The sequence below is a fragment of the Apodemus sylvaticus genome, chromosome 9, assembly GCF_947179515.1.
Source record: "Apodemus sylvaticus chromosome 9, mApoSyl1.1, whole genome shotgun sequence".
Taxonomy (NCBI): Eukaryota; Metazoa; Chordata; class Mammalia; order Rodentia; family Muridae; genus Apodemus; species Apodemus sylvaticus.
In genome coordinates, this window is record NC_067480.1 from 34,718,858 (window position 1) to 34,736,327 (window position 17,470).

The following is a 17,470-nucleotide window of genomic DNA, read 5'->3' on the forward strand; positions in this document are numbered from 1 at the left end:
GTTGGACTTGAGGTAGTCCTTTTGTCTGTGCCTTCCAGGTGCTGGGATCATAGGCGTGTACAGCCATTCCTTCCTAGGATCTGTATTTTCAGTAAATACCTTGTGAGTGTTGATGTCTAGACAGAATTAGGAAGTGATTTCAACCTCTGGAATTTAAGTATGGCCCATAAGCCAGTGGCATCTGCATTGCAAGCGCTCAGCCTCTGGGTCAGTCTGAGCTTTGGCAGTACCATCAGAAATGGTGCAGAGATGGCAGTGGTGGGCTGGTAGTCGTGTGAGTGGGGAGTACTGACTTAACACAGCAGTAGCTGGGGCTTCAGGTGATGGAGAGCTGCCCAGAAAACCTTAAAACTGCACTCACTACCAGGCTTCCCTAGTCCTGTCTCTGCTGCAGTAACTTCAGATAGAACCAGAGAAGCCTTATTTTCTTTTCTTTTTTCTTTTTTTCTTTTTCTTTTTTTTTTTTTTAGTTTTTTGGATTTGGTTTTTTTCGAGACAGGGTTTCTCTGTGTAGGCCTGGCTGTCCTGGAGCTCACTCTGTAGACCAGGCTGGCCTCAAACTCAGAAATCTGCCTGCTTCTGCCTCCCAGAGTGCTGGGATTACAGGCGTGCGCCACCACTGCCCAGCTTTCTATTTTCAATTTCAGTAAACTTTGTTTACTCTTACAAGCTTAGAATCTTGTGTTGTAATGAAATTTAAACACTGTCAAGTCCAGTGCCTTGAACAGTTGCTCTGTTGATGGCTTTGTGGTCTTGCTGGGGCTCCAGTGAGAAGCTCACTACCATGGGTTATTGTGTGCATTTTTAGATAATTTGAAATGTTAGGGAGCTTGCAGGTTTTTGCTTTTATTTCTAATGTTCAAGGGAAGAGACTTAACTGTAAGTTAACCTATTCCCTTAATTCTATTGATTTTATATATATATATATATATATATATATATATATATGCGCACTTTATATTTATAAATGCAAGACACTATTTCAAATAACTTTGCTTCAATGTTATTTTAGGATAAAAGCTCCAGTATATAAACGAGTAATGCCTAAGGGAGAAATCCAAAAACTGATCATCACAGAAGAGGTAATAAAATTGGTTCTTACTTTTCCCTTAATAACCCCCACCCCTTTATACACATATTAATAAGGTGGGAAGGAGAACACAATGAAACTAACCCTTCTGTCAGATGTAATTTCCTGTGGTCATGTGTCACATGTACTTTATAAAAGTTTTTATGCAATCACACCTCAAGCTTTATTGTGCACCTGAAATTGGACTGGTATTGCCTGGAAACCTTTTTCCAAATTGTATTGTATTTCAAATATGCTCACAATGACTTGCCTGGCTTTAGACTCTCCCTGAAGTCTGATCCACACTGACAAGTCACTCTGCACTGGGTTTCCTTCTTCCCTCTTTACAGGGCTTGCTTCCAAGTGTCTGTCTGACGCCTGTAGAGAGGTGGAGGCAGGGAGGTCAGTGCTTCAAGACCAGCATCATCCATACACTGAGTTTGAGACTAGCCTGTGGTGCATGAGAAAGAGAGCCTGTTTTAAACGTCCAAAGCAAAATGAAGAAAAAGCTTGAGAACTGACAGACAGCTCAGTGATAGATCACTGGCTTACTCTGAGGGAGGCACCGTGTTCATTGTCTGCTACCAAAAATTTTGATTAAATAAATAAGATACATTGGAGATTTAGTTGTCTAAATTGTTGTACATTAATAAACTTTATAAAGGTAAAATGTAGAGGAATTGCTTTGGTAACAAACATGGTAATAATACATGTGAGCAAATTATTTAAAGATTAATTTTCCTTAATTATTTAACATGTTTTCAGAAATCTTACTGAAACATAAATTGTGTTTGTATAGTACCTGTATCTCCTGCTTGCTGTTTAGTTTCTTATTGGTTGATGTGAATATATGCCTGTTTGAATCAAAATTTGTGACCTTGTCAGGAGTGCAACCACTTTTCTGTGGTAAAATGTTGTGATGAAGGGAAAGCCATAAAACTAACCGTCTCGATGGTGTTGTGACCTGCAGACAGCTAAAGTGCGCCCTTTCGCTGTAGCAGCGGTTCTCCGGAATATCAAGTTCACTAAAGACCGATATGACAGCTTCATCGAACTTCAGGAGAAACTACATCAGAATATTTGCAGGTTTGTCAGGCTTCTTTCCGGTCCTCCTTGCCTTCCTCCTCCTGCTTCCTTCATTTCACATCTCCTGGTCTCTCGTACCTCCTTGTCTGAGTTACTGCCCTGTAGCTGAAAAAAGACACCATGCCCAAGGCAGCTTACAAAAGGAACTGCTTCATTGAGTTTGTTGTAAGTTTAAGGCCAGCCAAGTTGCAAGCCAGCCAGGACTATAGGTAGAACTTGTCCAAAACAATAACAAAGAAAATTACATATTTATTAATGGTGAGAAACCCTAGTTTTAGATATTTAGTGTGGATCTTGAAACAAGTTATTTTGGTCAAAAGATAATATTGATGGTTACATTACATATTCTTAAATAGAATAGAAAACTGAAACAATATAAAAGCAAATTTTCATTTCTTAATAATTGAAGCTTGTCAAAGTGCACTGACTTGAGGTGTGTGTGTGTGTGTGTGTGTGTATGTATCTGTGTATCTGTTTCTGTTTGTATATGTGGTATATATGGGATAGGCTAGGGACAGTTTAGGAGGAGAATTCTAGATACTTTCTTCAATGGTGAAAAATGCTTAAAATTATGACTCAAACTTGGCAGCTCGTGTGTTTGTGTTCCCTTCAGAGTGTCTTTGCTCAGAGAGTGCACACATGTCCCTAGGACTTCACATAGCATTCTTAGTCTTTTTATATTAAAAATCTACGTATTAGTTTGCTGACATATATCATTACTAAGGAAAATAATAAATGAACTATGAATTTATTTTGAGGAAAGAAGTTTATTGTACATTGTAAGAGTGCAGTGGACAAGGGTGGTAAAATGGGAACAATCTGCCTGAAACAAAGAAGAATATGGTTTTAAAAGAATAAGGGCTTTAATCAACTTAGGAATATTTTTATGCCTACCATTATTATATCTGTATAAAATTTTCCATGATAATCTTCAATTCTAACATGTTTTTCTACATTTTTCTAGAATTTTATCAGAAATATTTTCCACGTAAATCATCAATTCTATCATAAAATGTTTCTATCCCATATTTCAATTAATTCAGTAATGTTTTACATGTCTACCACTTTACTCCTTAATTTTCCATGAAAATTGTCAATTTTAACGTGTTTATCTGAAATATTTTCCATGTAAATCTTTACTTTTATCATAAAGTATTTTTACTTCCCTTTTCAATAAATTAAAAAAAAAAATTAAAAAAAAGAATAAGGGCAAGGCCCGACAGGCAATGGGAGCTACGAGAGAGTGGCAGGCTATTGTTATAGACATATTAAGCCTTCCTTCCCTCCCTCCCTCGTTCCCTCTCTCTTTCCCCCTTCCCTCCCTCTTGTTGAGTTGTAGCTCAGGTGTAGCTCAGGTGTAGCTCAGGCTACAGGCGTCTACTGTAGCCTCTTGAGCACTGGAATTGCAGGTGTGGACACTTGGCTCAAAAATGTCTTAATCAGCAGAAGGCATTTCCTTACTTCATTCCACTTCAGCCTCGGGTTTACTTACTGTTTCTGGGAACCATGAGCTCTGACTTCTGGAGAGAAGAGAGCCCACTCTAAACTGAGGGCCGCCAGAGTCAGGTCCTACCAGTAACTGCCGAGTAATGTCTTCAGGGAGTGATGCAGGTTGTCATGGGTTGCCATGAAGCTGTCCTAACGCGCTCTTACATCTGTAGTGTCTGCTGTGATGCTGTCTCCTGATTCCCAGGTCTCTAAACGTTGGTCAGTGGAGATGCTTATTAGTTTTATTAGTCTTTGAAAGAGCACACCGGTACTTTCCTGGGTTTATCGTTTAATTGTTTCCCCTCTTGATTTTCATTGTTCAAGCATTCTCTCTTTCTTTATCTCTCTCTCTCCCTCCTTCCTTCCCTCCCTCTCTTCCTCCCTCCTTCCCGCTCTCTCTCCTTCCTTCCCTTCTTTCTTTTTTAGGGCTGATTGGTTTCTACTTTCTAATCCTTGGATTTGGCAGTCTAACTTTAAGTTTACTGAGTGAATTCATATGTTTCATTATGGTAGTTCTGTGTTTATTATTAACTCATTGGATAACAGAGTGTTTCTCCTTGCTAGTAATCTTGCCCAGTACAGCCATGGTTATTCCAGTTTTTATTCATGAATACTTTTTTGTTTGTTTCAGTATTGGTTGGGACTCCATCTCAGGACCTTGTGTATGCAAGGCAAGAGCTCTACCAATTAGCTAAATCCCCAGCTTTGTCTTGCATTATACATTTTATCTGATTTATATGTGTGTGGTTATATGTAAATATGTCATATGTACACACCTCCATCTTGAACTAATTTTAAGGAATCATAAGGATATAGTACTTAGCGAAAGTATTTGCTTCCACTATTGAAATAATGTTTAACTAACTTTTGTTCTATTTTAATGATTGTGAGAATTTGTTATATTGCAATAAAGATATTATGTAGCAGCTATGGGCTATTTGAAGGAAATGTTTAAAATAAAAATTAAAAACACGATCTCTGTTGTCTTGAGAATATTAAGCTCTCTGGCTCTCATTTCCTCTTTCCTCCTCCTTGACTCTTTGTCTTTAGGAAGAGAGCACTGGTTGCTATTGGAACTCATGATTTGGACACTTTATCCGGCCCATTTACTTACACTGCGAAACGTCCTTCAGATATAAAATTCAAGCCTCTGAATAAGACCAAGGAGTACACAGCTTGTGAATTGATGAACATATACAAGGTGAAGAAGTCTTCTGGTTTATTTTTGTGTGAGTGTGTGTATGTGAATATGTATCTGAGAGAGTGTGAGTGTGTATATGTGAATGTATGTGTGTGTGTATGTGAGTGTGTGTGTGTGAATGAGTGTGTAGGCTTGACTTCAGTGTAGAGATCAGAGGACTATTAGGCATTGGTTCTCTCCTTTCAGAATGGATTCTGAGGATCAAGCCCAGGTTGCCTGGCTTGTAGGAGCAGAGTATCTTTATCTGCTAAGCCATCTCACTGGTATTCTTTTTGTTTTTCTTTTTAACAAAAAATAAAATAGACATTTATGTGTTCTCTTCTCAATTTGCAGTTAACATACATGGTTTACAACAATGGTTTTGAGGGAGTCATTATACTTACCCTACAAATAAGGTTATTATTATCACAATCATAATCATCATCATTATGACATAGCTTTGAATAAATCATGAGATGCTTTTAGGTGTAAGCCTTCAACTCAAGGAGATTCACCCACCTCTGCTTCCTGAATGCTGAGACTAAAGGAATAAACCTCTGAGATGCTATTGGTGTCATACAAGGATTGAGAGCTAATACATAAACTGTACTTTTTAATTTTCATTAACAAGTATTGAAATAACACTCATGCTTATATAATTAGAAACTTAGGGGCTAGAGAGATGGCTCTGAGGTTAAGAGCACAGACTGTTCATCCAGAGGACCCTGGTTTCTAGGACCCACATGGCAGCTCACAACTGTCTGTAATTCCAGTTCCAGGGAATCTGACAGCCTCACATAGACATACATGCAAGCAAAACACTAATGTATATAAAATATTAAAAGGAACCATTAAAAAATTAAAAAAAAATTTGGCAGTTTTGTGTACATGAGGAATACCACTGCAAAATATCTACCCTCATTATTTGCATCTTAGAGCCTCAACAATGAGAAGGGGTTCAGCCATTGCTTAACCCTGGAAAAACAAGTAGAGATAGTATCAGTGGTCCTGACTTACCTTACTTAACTCTTCTTTCTGAATTTTGTGATGGCTGAATATTGTTTGCAATGACTTGGCAGTGCTAGTGAAAAGTCCATGCTCACTGTGGGAGAGTGATCAGTCCCTCACCTCACTCTGCTAGGAGAGCCTGAGTGCAGACAGTGAGACCTCCGTTCATACTGGAGAAGTTTATAAGTTTGTAGCTTCCTGCCATGAAGAACATTTTTGGTGTTTTTCTGACTTTTTTTCTTTTAAATTTCAGATTAATGCCACCTGGTTATTGTAGAAATAAATAGCTACTTTTGTTTGACTTCATTTTTTTTAGACTGACAACCACCTTAAACATTATTTACATATCATTGAAAGTAAGCCCCTGTATCCAGTTATCTATGACAGCAATGGTGTGGTCCTGTCGATGCCTCCGATCATAAATGGTAAGTTACTTCTTGAAGAACATGGATCTTTGGAGTTTTTTCTTATTAGTGCTTTTGTAGACCTCTCAATAGGGTGAGTTGGTCATTGACCTTAGATCTGAATCTCAGGTCTTTTGTACATTTTATTATTTAATTTTTTTTAAAGTTTATTTTATGTGTATGAATGTTTTGGCTGCATTGTGTGTCTGTGTACCACGTGTGTACCTGGTTCCTTGGAGGCAAGAATAGAGCATTGAATCCTCTGGAATGGGAGTTACAGATGGTTATGAACCACTATGTGATGTTGGAACTGAGCCCAGATCCTTTGCAAGAGCAACAAATACTCTAAGCCCCTGAGCCATCACTCCAGCTGGATAGATCTTTCTTTTATATTTCTCAAAACCTTTAGTTTTACTGCTGATTGTTAAGTAATAATCTGTATTATTATATAAGATGAGCATTTAATTCATAATTGCACATGTTTATGCATATGTAAGTATAGTCTGATACTACTCTGGGTGCTGTCTCTTCTTTCGGGATATGTTGGAGTTTTAGGTATTTTAGTGTCTTGTTAACGTACATACTTGGGCTTGTGTGGGAGCTTGTGCTTGTTGCATGTTTGGAGGTGTGAGGACAGCTTCTGAGAGTTGGTGCTCTTCTTCCAGCATGTGGGTTCTGTGGCTTGAACTCAGGCTCCAGTGGCAAGTGGGTGGCCCTTGGGGGTGGGGATTGAGAAATTTTTTTCTTTGTTTTTATTTAGATGTTTTGGTATTGACAACAACTCTCTTTGTTGGACTTAAACTCTAATTTTTACTCTTATAAACTAAACTGTTATTTATATTTTGTATTCTTAATTCTTTTAATTTCTCTATGGATAAAGAGATTATAAGACAGTTTAAATGTTTTTTTCTCAGTTTAATGATGTCTAAGCCATAAATGTGTGTCTTTGGGGGGGATCAGAATTGGTTTAGCTGACACAAGATGAGAAAGAACTCTTGAGATTGCCTGTAGTTTCAATGGTCAAGAATGCCAACCTCAAGTTAACTAGATCCAAACTGACCTTAACCTGTTGCTTCATAATTTGTGGTGACCAGGTAGATTAAACTTTCTAAGCCTTAGTTATCTTTTTGTTGTTACTTGGTTTATATTTCGGGACAGGGTTTCTCCATGAATTCCTGGATGTCCTAGAGCTTGTGTCTAGACAAGGCTTGCCCCGAACTCACAGAAGTCCATCGGCTTCTCCTTCCCTAGCACTGTTATTGTTTTCGATTAAGTCCAAAGATAATGAGGATTATCTGTTTTCTCCAGCTTGCAGTGGGAGCTTAAAAGTCTCATAACCCAGGTCTGGTGGCATGGCCCAGTGTGGGGTAATAGCACTTGACTCCACCTGCTGAGCTGCACTTGATCCCTGGAACCCATGTGTTAGGAAGAGGGAATTGATTCCTACAAGTTTCTCTGACCGGCACACATGCACACTAAATAATTATAAAAAGAAAATGTTATATACCCTATAGCTAGGCATAGTTGGCTTATGTCTATAATCCCAGTGCTTGGTAGGCTGAAGCAGGAGGATCACTGTGTAGTGAATCACTGTGTAGCTATGTAGTGAATCTGTGTAGATCACTGTGTAGCTATGTAGTGAATTCTTGATTGACCTGGGCTATTAATATCCTATCTATAAAAGTCAAAGGGGAAAAAAACCCCCATATTATCTCCTTACTTTTATGGTATTTCAATTGTTTCCTTAGTTTAAAATGTGATTTTTTTTTTAAAATTGTGGTTTGTATCATGTCATGTCTCTGAAATTTTTGTTGTTACTGTTTATAGGCAATCATTCAAAAATAACAGTAAATACTAGGAATATATTTATCGAATGCACAGGGACTGACTTCACTAAGGTAAATAAAATCTTTGTTCACCTTTTCATAATGCCAGACAAAATGTAGTTTGCTTGTGGGCCAAGACTGATTTTGAAGTATAAAATGTTAGAATAGTTGGAAACTCCAGAGACTGAACCACCAAAGGGCTGGACTGACCCCTACCCCCTGCCGCTCATCTGGAGCAGATGTGCAGTTTGATCTTCATACAGGTCCTCCACCAACTGGAACAGAGGCTGCCCCACCCTCAGTTGCTACAGATGTCGGACTGGAGTGCTAGGAAAGCTTGTGTTGTGTGATATTTAATGCGCTTATCCATGGTAGAGAGAGCCTATAACAATAGGAGGTTGGATGTGGAAACAGACTTTCACCTACAGCTGCCTCATTGGAGACGGTTCTGGGCATGTGGTTTGTGGCTCTTATCTGTGATACTTGCCTTTAGAAATACTGTCAAAGTGATAAAGATTTTACTATATTTTTTTTAACCTTTAAATCCGTATTTATTTTATGTCTATGAATGATTTGCCTGCATGTTTATATGTGCACAACATACATGCCTGGTTGCCGTAGAAGCCGGAAAATGGCTCCAGATTTCCTGGAACTGAAGTTCTCTTAAATAGTTGAGAGTTGTCATGTGGGTGCTGGGAACTGAACTGGGGTGCACTGTAAGAGTAGCAAATGCTCTAAACCACTGAGCCATCTCTTCAGCTCCTGTAAGGAGGATTGGTTTTACCTTTAGAATGTATCTGGCCCTCACTACTTATTAGGGATGTTCCATGTGTTTTGTGTTTGTGCATTTGTTCTTAAGCTACCAAAGGTAGAAAGTTTTAGTATGTCCATTTAACCAATGAGAGGCCTGAGGTGGAGAGAGAATAAACTAGATCATCCAAAGTCGTATCGTTAGTAAGTGGTCGAGCCAGATTCCAACAGTCTGGCTCCAGAGACTTATGAAATTGATAACATTTACTCCAGTAACTAGCCATTTGTCTCTTTGAAACCTCATAATCCAAAGTTGGGGTGGGGGAACTAAACGATTTGTCTCAGTCATGGATTGTAACTCTCAGAGAGCTGCATAAATAGAGAACACCTGAAGATAAGAATGAGCCTGCTCCTACGTTTTTATTCTATTTCCTTTCTTAGAATGTGTATGTAAGGGTTCATTATTAGATGTTTGAAGACTAAGTTATAGTAAATATTCATAACATTAGAATTGAATGAGAATATACTTATAAAGTACCATAATATTTGTATTTTTCCTTTTGCAGGCAAAGATCGTGCTTGACATTATTGTCGCCATGTTCAGTGAACACTGTGAAAATCAGTTTACGTAAGTTCACTCAGCACTATCATTTGCCTCTGCTCTGACGCAGGGTCCAAGACCTCCCGCCCTGTACTAATTTTAGCAGTGTATGTAGTGTCCATATATGTGTGTACTACATTCATACACAGTAAGTAAATCTTTAAAAAGTCCTATGAGGCATATGCTTTATTCTGTGTTTAGCTTGGGCGGAAGCTTCCGGGAATACCAGTAAAGGTCTGTCAGTACATGGGCTCATATCTGGGGAGATGACATATCTCTAAACTGTATGCAAAATGGAAAGTGTTCAATCTTTTGGCCGTAGTCTGGTGTTTGTAAGGCCAGTCTGGCAAGGAAGGCCTCATGGAGGCAGTGAAATTTAAGTAGTATTTAAGGACTAGATTTGAGGATGTAAAGATGGAGAAATAGCTAAACAGGCATAGAAGTGTATGAAAAAGCTGTATGACCTTACTATATATTAGCATCAGCTTATTCTAGACTCTCAGTTATAATTCATAGTAAGTATGTAATGATAACAATGACTGATGTTAGCCGGGCGGTGGTGGTGCATGCCTGTAATCCCAGCACTCTGGGAGACAGAGGCAGGCGGATTTCTGAGTTCGAGGCCAGCCTGGTCTACAAGAGTGAGCTCCAGGACAGCCAGGGCTATACAGAGAAACCCTGTCTCGAAAAACCAAATCCAAAAAACCAAGAAAAAAAAAAATGACTGATGTTATATAGGCTGTACGAATTTTCTTGTTTTTTTATAATTTGCATTTCAGGGATTTAAGCTTTCAATATAATATTCTGGTAAAGCATAGGGTATACATCAGCATTGTTAAAGAGTCTATGTGGGATGCATGCTTTATACACTGGGAGTAAGCTTTCTCAGTGGACACTGCCGAAAGGGACATGGGAGGTGAGCTTTGGGACCTGGAATGGTAGAATCTGTTGTATATGTTGTATCTGGTGTATATAGGAAGATTGGTCAAAACAATGATGTTAGGATAAGAGATTGAACGAGTTGAGGCTGTAGTTATAAAACAGAATAATTATTAATCATGTGCATTTTAAGTATTTATAACTCATTTCTGACTTTTTTTTTTTAGAGTTGAAGCAGTTGAAGTCGTTTCTCCTAATGGAAAATCAAATACCTTTCCAGTAAGTTCTTAAAAGATGATGGTAGTACTGGCAGTTGTAGTGGTTGTTGAGTGGTTGTTTCTCTCTGCTGATTAATTCACCTGTCCCTTGCAACATGTACTGCACACAGTGTCTTATGGATCCAGTTCTTAGTAACCTTTTGAGGGTGGGTGGTGTGCTGCCTATCTGTGGGGAGAGCTTGAGGCCTGGAAGTATTTAATAGGTTGTCTGTTAATAAGTGTTGTGGATTTTAGAGCAGGAGCCTGACTGTCCCTCTCATAGTGTATTACATAGCATCATAGTTCTGTGACCTGTTTAGTTATTAACTAGTTAACGAAGTGGCTTACAGTCTCTCTCGTCCCTTTTGTGATTACTTGAGTCTGCAAATCTACTTAGGATGTTCACATTTGAATCTGTAACAGCTGAAGGCTGTCACTCTAGTGTAATTCTGAATTTGTTCAGACTGGTTGAGAAGTAAGTACAGTTAATGTTAAATATGGGGTCTTGGTAGAAAACTTCCAAACTATTATTCTTAATTTATTTTGGTTGCTTTTCAGACAGGTTCTTATTTTGTAACAGAGGCTGGCCTAGAATTGATTGTGTAGCTAAAGCTACTTTTTGAATTCATGATCTACCTGCCTCTCTCCCCAAGAGCTAGAGTATGCCACCACATCCACATGGGAGTGTTAAATGACAGTTTCAAATCATGTAGCTTGATTCTGATCAGGGACACCATTCTCTCATCAACTTGTGTTCCTTTGCTTTTCTTTTTTCCTCTTGGCATTTGTGAAGTGAATCAGAACATAAAAATTTTTTTAGCTAATTTTTAAAAAGTTTAGTTATCTGAGTATTTTGCCTGTATGCATCATGTGTGCTCTGGGCCTGATGTTGAAGGAGGCCAGAGGAGGGCACATGACCCCTAGAACTGGAGTTCCAGACAGTTGCGAGCTGCCGTGTGGGCGCTGGGAACAGAACCTGGGTCCAGTACTCATAACCCCTGAGCTGCCAGTATTTGTGACTATGTTCTGCATAGTTTATAGAAGTTGATTGTGTCCTCCTATGTGGTTATCAGAAATGAAACTTAAGTCATTAGACTTGGTGGGAAGTGCCTTTCTCTGCTTCCTTCCAGACAGTAAAGTAGTTTTAAAAGTATGGGAAAGTCTGTTCAGATACAAATATTACCCTTCCTAGAAACATTAGTGTTTAGCATGGTATTCTTTAAAAAAAAATTTTGCTATTAGTAGTGTGTGTGTGTGTGTGTGTGTGTGTGTGTGTGTTTTCGTTTGTAAGCACATGTGTGTATACATGCAAGTGGTGAGTCTGGTGTACCTCTGGAAGCCAGAGGACAACTTTGTGGAGTCATTCTTTCCATTTACTGTATGTGAATTCTGGAGATAGAATTTGAGTCGCCAGGGTTTAGAGATTTTGTAGTTTATGTTTGGGCCTTTTATAATGTTGTGGATGGAACCCAGGCTACCACAAATGGGAGGCAAGGACTGTACTGCAGAACCACACTTTTACTTGATTTGCATTTAATAGTAATTGTTAGTTATAACAGACAAAAACAAGAAGGAAGGGAGGGAGAGGGTAGCCCAGCTTTCACTGGGACATGGCCTCCCGGGTGTCAGGGTGGAGCTCGGGGAGCAGCAGCTACAGTAGTGCTGAGTGAGATGAGCGACCAAAAAGGGCTCAGGTCTGTTAAAGGTGCTGTTTCAGGGATCCCTGCACTAAGGGAGCAAGTCCAGGGATCTCCAGCAGGACCAGCCCTGTGGCTGCATTTGAGGCCCTCTGTGAGGTGGAGAACAGGTACATTCTGCCTGTTAGGTAAATCTGCAGCGTTGCATCCCAAGGCCATATATGTGGACAAAGGAAGAGTTTGTGGTTGTTTTTTATTTTGTTTTTTAGAGACCAGAAATGAATGTAGCCTGGAATGATATCAAACTCATGAGCCTCCTGCTTCAGCCCTCAGAGTTGTGAACCAGGTGTGCACAACTTTATAACAATTTTTTAAAATCTTTTTTCAACATTTATTTATTATATGTAAGTACACTGTAGCTGTCTTCAGACACTTTCTTCTTGCTCCTTACCCGCTTACTTACTCACTGTAGCTGTCTTCAGACAGAAGACATCAGATCTCATTACGGATAGTTGTGAGCTATCATGTGATTGCTGGGACTTGAACTCACGACCTTTGGAAGAGTAGTTGGTGCTCTTAACTGCTGAGCCATCTCTCCAGCCCATCAATTTCTTTAAATGTCTGATTTGAAGAAAGTTTTTTTTTTTTTAAAGTAGTTTAAGTATTTTATGTGTATAGATTTTCTTTCTGCATATATATGTGCACACTGTGCATGCAGTGCCTACAGAGGCCAGAAGAGGACATAGCTCTTCTGGAACTGGAGTTAACAGTTGTGACCCATCATGTAGATGCTGGGAATTAACTTGGGTTTTGTAGAAGAGCAGCAGTCACTGAGCCTTCTCTTCATCAAAGTTTCTTTTCTTTTTTTTAATGTGAAGAATTGTCAAGTTTTAATAAAACTATATATTTTTATAAAGAGAAATATGCTTTAAAATTTTGTTAGCTTTTTCCTGTGTAGACAGTTTCATGAAAGCATTTATATGTTATAGAGTACTTTTGTAAATTTAAAATAGTGGGCTTTCTGAGAAGGACTGCTGGGTATTTGTGAAATTTTTTTCTCTTAAATTTAGTCTAGAACAGCTCTGAGGTCCACAGAGCAGAACACCCTGAGGGAGAGTACTTTTTCCTTCTATGAAATACAGGATTTTAACATATACCATGAATAGAAATTGTCTTTGTCTGCTGTCTTTACCAGCCTTGCTACTTTATAGAACGGATTAAGGTTTTGAAGATAGGTTATAAACAGTGTGAGCTTTGGCGTTAGACTCGGTCTTGCCTTCATTATCTCATGCATGTACACTCATTAATGTGTACGTGTTGAGGGTAATTTGGATTAGTGTTCATAAGCTGTTTCCAAAGATAGTAGAGAGCCCTAGGTTTATGCATGTGTGTTTTCACTTGCTATGGTAAGGTTCCGTGCTGTCTGAAGGAGAGCCGGTGCCAATTTGATGAAGTGTTCCCTTCCACTTTTACCATCTTCTGGAGCAGATTGAGAGGCAGGTCAGAGGACATCATAATATTTTTCCACTTGGGAAATGATAACAAGGAAATTTGCTCTTTAAAAAAAATTAATTGTGGGGTTTGGGTATTTAGCCCAGCAGTAGAGGACTTGCCTAGCAAACATAAGATCCTAGGTTCAAGCTTCGGCTCCAGATTAAAAAATAAATAAATAAAAAGTAAAAAAAAAAATAGATTGTGTTGCACTGAAGTGGAAGTCACTGGACAGTTGGCAGGAGACCCTTCTCTCCTTCTGTCTTGTGGGTCCTGGGGATTGAACTCAGGTCATCAGACTTGCAGCAAGCTCCTCTGCTCACTGAGCCATCTGGATGACCCAAGCATTAAACAATCATTTAGGACATAGACTATTCATATATGAGTCAGATGTAACAAATTGATTATCATGTTTAAAGACCTCAGGTTTGTGTCGGTGTGTGGCTCTAAGAACAGTCTCTTGGCTAGGTAATAAAGCTGCAAGAGCTGACTGAACGAGAGAGACTAGACAGTGGCATCTGGTGGGGGATAATTAATGTTAACTTTCTCTCTTAGGAGCTGCCTTACAGAAAGGAGATGGTGAGAGCTGATTTAATTAACAAGAAAGTTGGAATCAGGTATGCTTTGAAACAAATGTATTTACAGTGGGAGAGAAGAGAACTGAATAAGTACACAGTGAGGTTTATTTGTTTATTTATTGAAAGAGGGCTCTATAGTGTGCTAGGACATTTGATACCTAGCAGAAATGTTACTATTTCAGGTAGAAACCTATCTGAAAGCATAATATGCACATGTTTTACATACTCCAGTGAAGCTCATGGCCTGGGCATTGTTTTTTAGAGAAACTCCAGCGAATCTTGCCAAGCTCCTGACGAGGATGTGTCTGAAGTCAGAAGTCATAGGTGACGGCAATCAGATTGAGGTCGAAGTTCCTCCTACCAGAGCAGATGTCATCCATGCATGTGACATTGTGGAGGACGCAGCTATTGCTTATGGCTATAACAACATTCAGATGACTCTGCCAAAAACATACACCATAGCTAATCAAGTAAGATGGCACCCTTAGATAAACACCCCATTGCTAGCAACTGATCATTGAATGCCAGGAAGGCTTTGAGACAAACAGGACCTGGGAATTAATGAGAGGCACTGGTTATGGGGAAGGATACAGAACAGATGCCCAGATGACTAGAGTGAGTTGAGAGCCTGTGGTGACTAGCTCTGTGAAGAAGGACGGATTCCAGTGTGGAGCTCTGGTTGACTCTAACTGTAAGATTTGTTTTCTCCTCTTGGGCCTGAAGGCAGACTCCATGTGGGAGAGTGGGGTGGAAGGCTGTTGGATAGTGCAGTGGTGATGTTGACATTTGTGTCCTTATAAGGGTATGTTCAGATAAATCTGTTGAAGAAAACAAAGCAGGAGATGTCATGGTGTGTTGCTCTCCCCTCAGTTTCCTCTCAACAAGCTCACAGAGCTCCTCAGACTCGACATGGCTGCCGCTGGCTTCACTGAAGCGCTGACTTTTGCTCTGGTACGTCTTCAGCTTTCCTTGGGATCCATGACTGCTATATTGTGTGATTCCTTACTTAAATCTATAAAGTCTAGACTGCTGAGACTTACAGATTCTAAAAGAGAAACTTGTTACTTGAATCATATAGTTTCCAGTAAGGAAAAATTGGGAGTGTTTCTTTTTGTAGTCATGGAAGACCATGAAGGTCTAGAAACAGGAAGTCCCAGTGAGATGACCTTGTGCTTTATATTTGATGTAAGTGGAGAAGGTGCGCAGTGAATTTCACAAACAGATTTGTTAGGTTGGAATATTTGGTCTTAATTTGGTTGTGGCTGTACCCACTAGATACCGCCCTGGTTAAGGTCTTGGGAACTGTTCCACATTAGACTTATTTCTTCGTCTTTGAACATGTTCACAAACATTTGCTTTGAGTTGAAAAGCTGACATAAAAGGCCTAAATCAGGAAATGAATGTTATTACAGAATCAGAAGGAGCTCCCCTCCCCTTCCTCACACTGACCACTGAAAGAAGTAAGTGTGTGCAGTCTGAGGGTCTCCCTGGCAGAGACCTGCGCTGCAGACTGCAGGTCTTGGGTGTCCCAGATGGCTTGATTTAGTAACCTGTGGATGGGGCAGCTGCCTGTCTCCCCGCCCCCGCCTGAAGTTCTTAGCCTTTAGAGTAGTTACAGGGCTGCTGGACGTCAGGACTTGTTAGCAGGCTCTGCACTCTTCAAGGAGGAAGCTTGAAGCAGAAAGAAGACAGGTAGCTGACGTACTGCACACAGCAGTCATGATGAGAATCAGGGCTTTGGGTGGCTACTGCTTGACCCTATCTTATCTCATGTACACTGACCTTAGAGTCCATGTCTGTTTCCATTGTGAACAATCACCATTTTATACACATTGAAATAGAAAACTTAGCAATGAGAAATGCATTTGTTTTTAAAGTACATAAGTGACAGTAGGAATCAACACATCCTCATCCTGAAGGATTTCAACTTTATAAATACAAAGTTAGCCCTCATGTGCCCTCTCTACTTGTGACTCTAGTTTTCTTCCCAGGCTGACTGTAGCTACAACTCAGGCCTGTGCTCCTCGCTGCCTCGAGTCGCGTGTATCCTGCAGGAGTACATACGCTGCCTCCTGCTAGAGGCTGCTGTGCGGGGAGGGTTTACTCCACACTGATAGCTGTGTGTGCATGGAACCAGTTCTTCTCTAACTGCTGTGTTCCCGTCCTCCTCAGCAGTTAGAGTAACTTCTCTCAGTCCCTGCACCCCCAAGATTCCAGCCCAGACCTGTTAGGAGCCAGAGCTTGTGACTGAAGTATAGCACTGGAGGAATGCTAAGCAGTGTGCTCGCTGCCCGTCACACATGTTCATTGTCTGGGAGAAAGGGAGTGAGGAGCTAGAGGGATGGAGGTCACATAAAGTTTCCTGTTCAAAGTTTTAACGGGCAGGAGGGGTGGCCTGGAGTTTTAGAGCACTGGCTACCCTTGCAGAGGACCCAGGTTCAAGCTCCAGTCCCTGCCGCGTCTCAGGGCATCCCATGGCCTCTTCTGGCTGCTGTAGGCACCATGCACTAATGCAGACAAAACACCCATATGCATAAAATAAACAAATCATTAAAATTTAAACGTCTATAAAGTCATGGTTTTAATAAACAGATCTTAATATTGCTGGTCTGTATCGCCACATCCAGTTCGCATACGAGTGGCAATCAGTTGGCCAAAGCTGCTTTTTGACTTCTTAACAAGTAGTTCACTTTTGAACACTGCATATTAGTTGTAACATCGTCTTCTATAAAGTGACTCAATTTTAGAACAAAATACCTACTTTAACCTTAAGAGTAACACTTATAAAGATTATGGGTTTTGTTTGTATTGATTGTTTGTTTGTTTGTTTGTTTGATTGATTGATTGATTGATTGATTAAGACAGGGTTTCTCTGTGTAGCCCTAGCTATCCTGGAACTCACTCTGTAGACCAGGCTGGCCTCAAACTCAAGAGATCCGCCTGCCTCTGCCTCCCAAGTGTTCAGGTTAAGGGCGTGCACCACCACTGACCAGTTATGATTATGGGTTTTGTATGTGTTAGAGTCCTAACATTAGAGAAGAGGCATAAATGCTGATATTTAAGAATATCTTCCTTCCTAGGCCTGAGCTACTGTTACTTCAAGAACTCTTGGTGAAACTGTTTCTGATTGTCTCCCTCTTTCCATCACTAGTGTGAAGCATAGGGTCATTCAGATACAATGGAAAGCCTTTTCCTTTCACACAGACAAAAGTAGCT

General features: G+C 39.9%; 1 protein-coding gene across 2 annotated transcripts in view; it reads left to right on the forward strand.

Annotated features, from left to right (window-relative positions):
- Positions 1 to 17,470, forward strand: part of Farsb (phenylalanyl-tRNA synthetase subunit beta) — a 68,939-nt gene that overhangs the window by 15,773 nt on the left and 35,696 nt on the right. For both annotated transcript variants that reach the window (XM_052192785.1, XM_052192786.1), the window contains 10 exons: positions 1,013 to 1,082; positions 2,040 to 2,155; positions 4,694 to 4,844; positions 6,148 to 6,256; positions 8,063 to 8,133; positions 9,378 to 9,439; positions 10,519 to 10,570; positions 14,232 to 14,293; positions 14,517 to 14,724; positions 15,125 to 15,205. In XM_052192785.1, the coding sequence (XP_052048745.1) occupies positions 1,013 to 1,082; positions 2,040 to 2,155; positions 4,694 to 4,844; positions 6,148 to 6,256; positions 8,063 to 8,133; positions 9,378 to 9,439; positions 10,519 to 10,570; positions 14,232 to 14,293; positions 14,517 to 14,724; positions 15,125 to 15,205 (982 nt within the window). The remainder of the gene's footprint in view (positions 1 to 1,012; positions 1,083 to 2,039; positions 2,156 to 4,693; positions 4,845 to 6,147; positions 6,257 to 8,062; positions 8,134 to 9,377; positions 9,440 to 10,518; positions 10,571 to 14,231; positions 14,294 to 14,516; positions 14,725 to 15,124; positions 15,206 to 17,470) is intronic.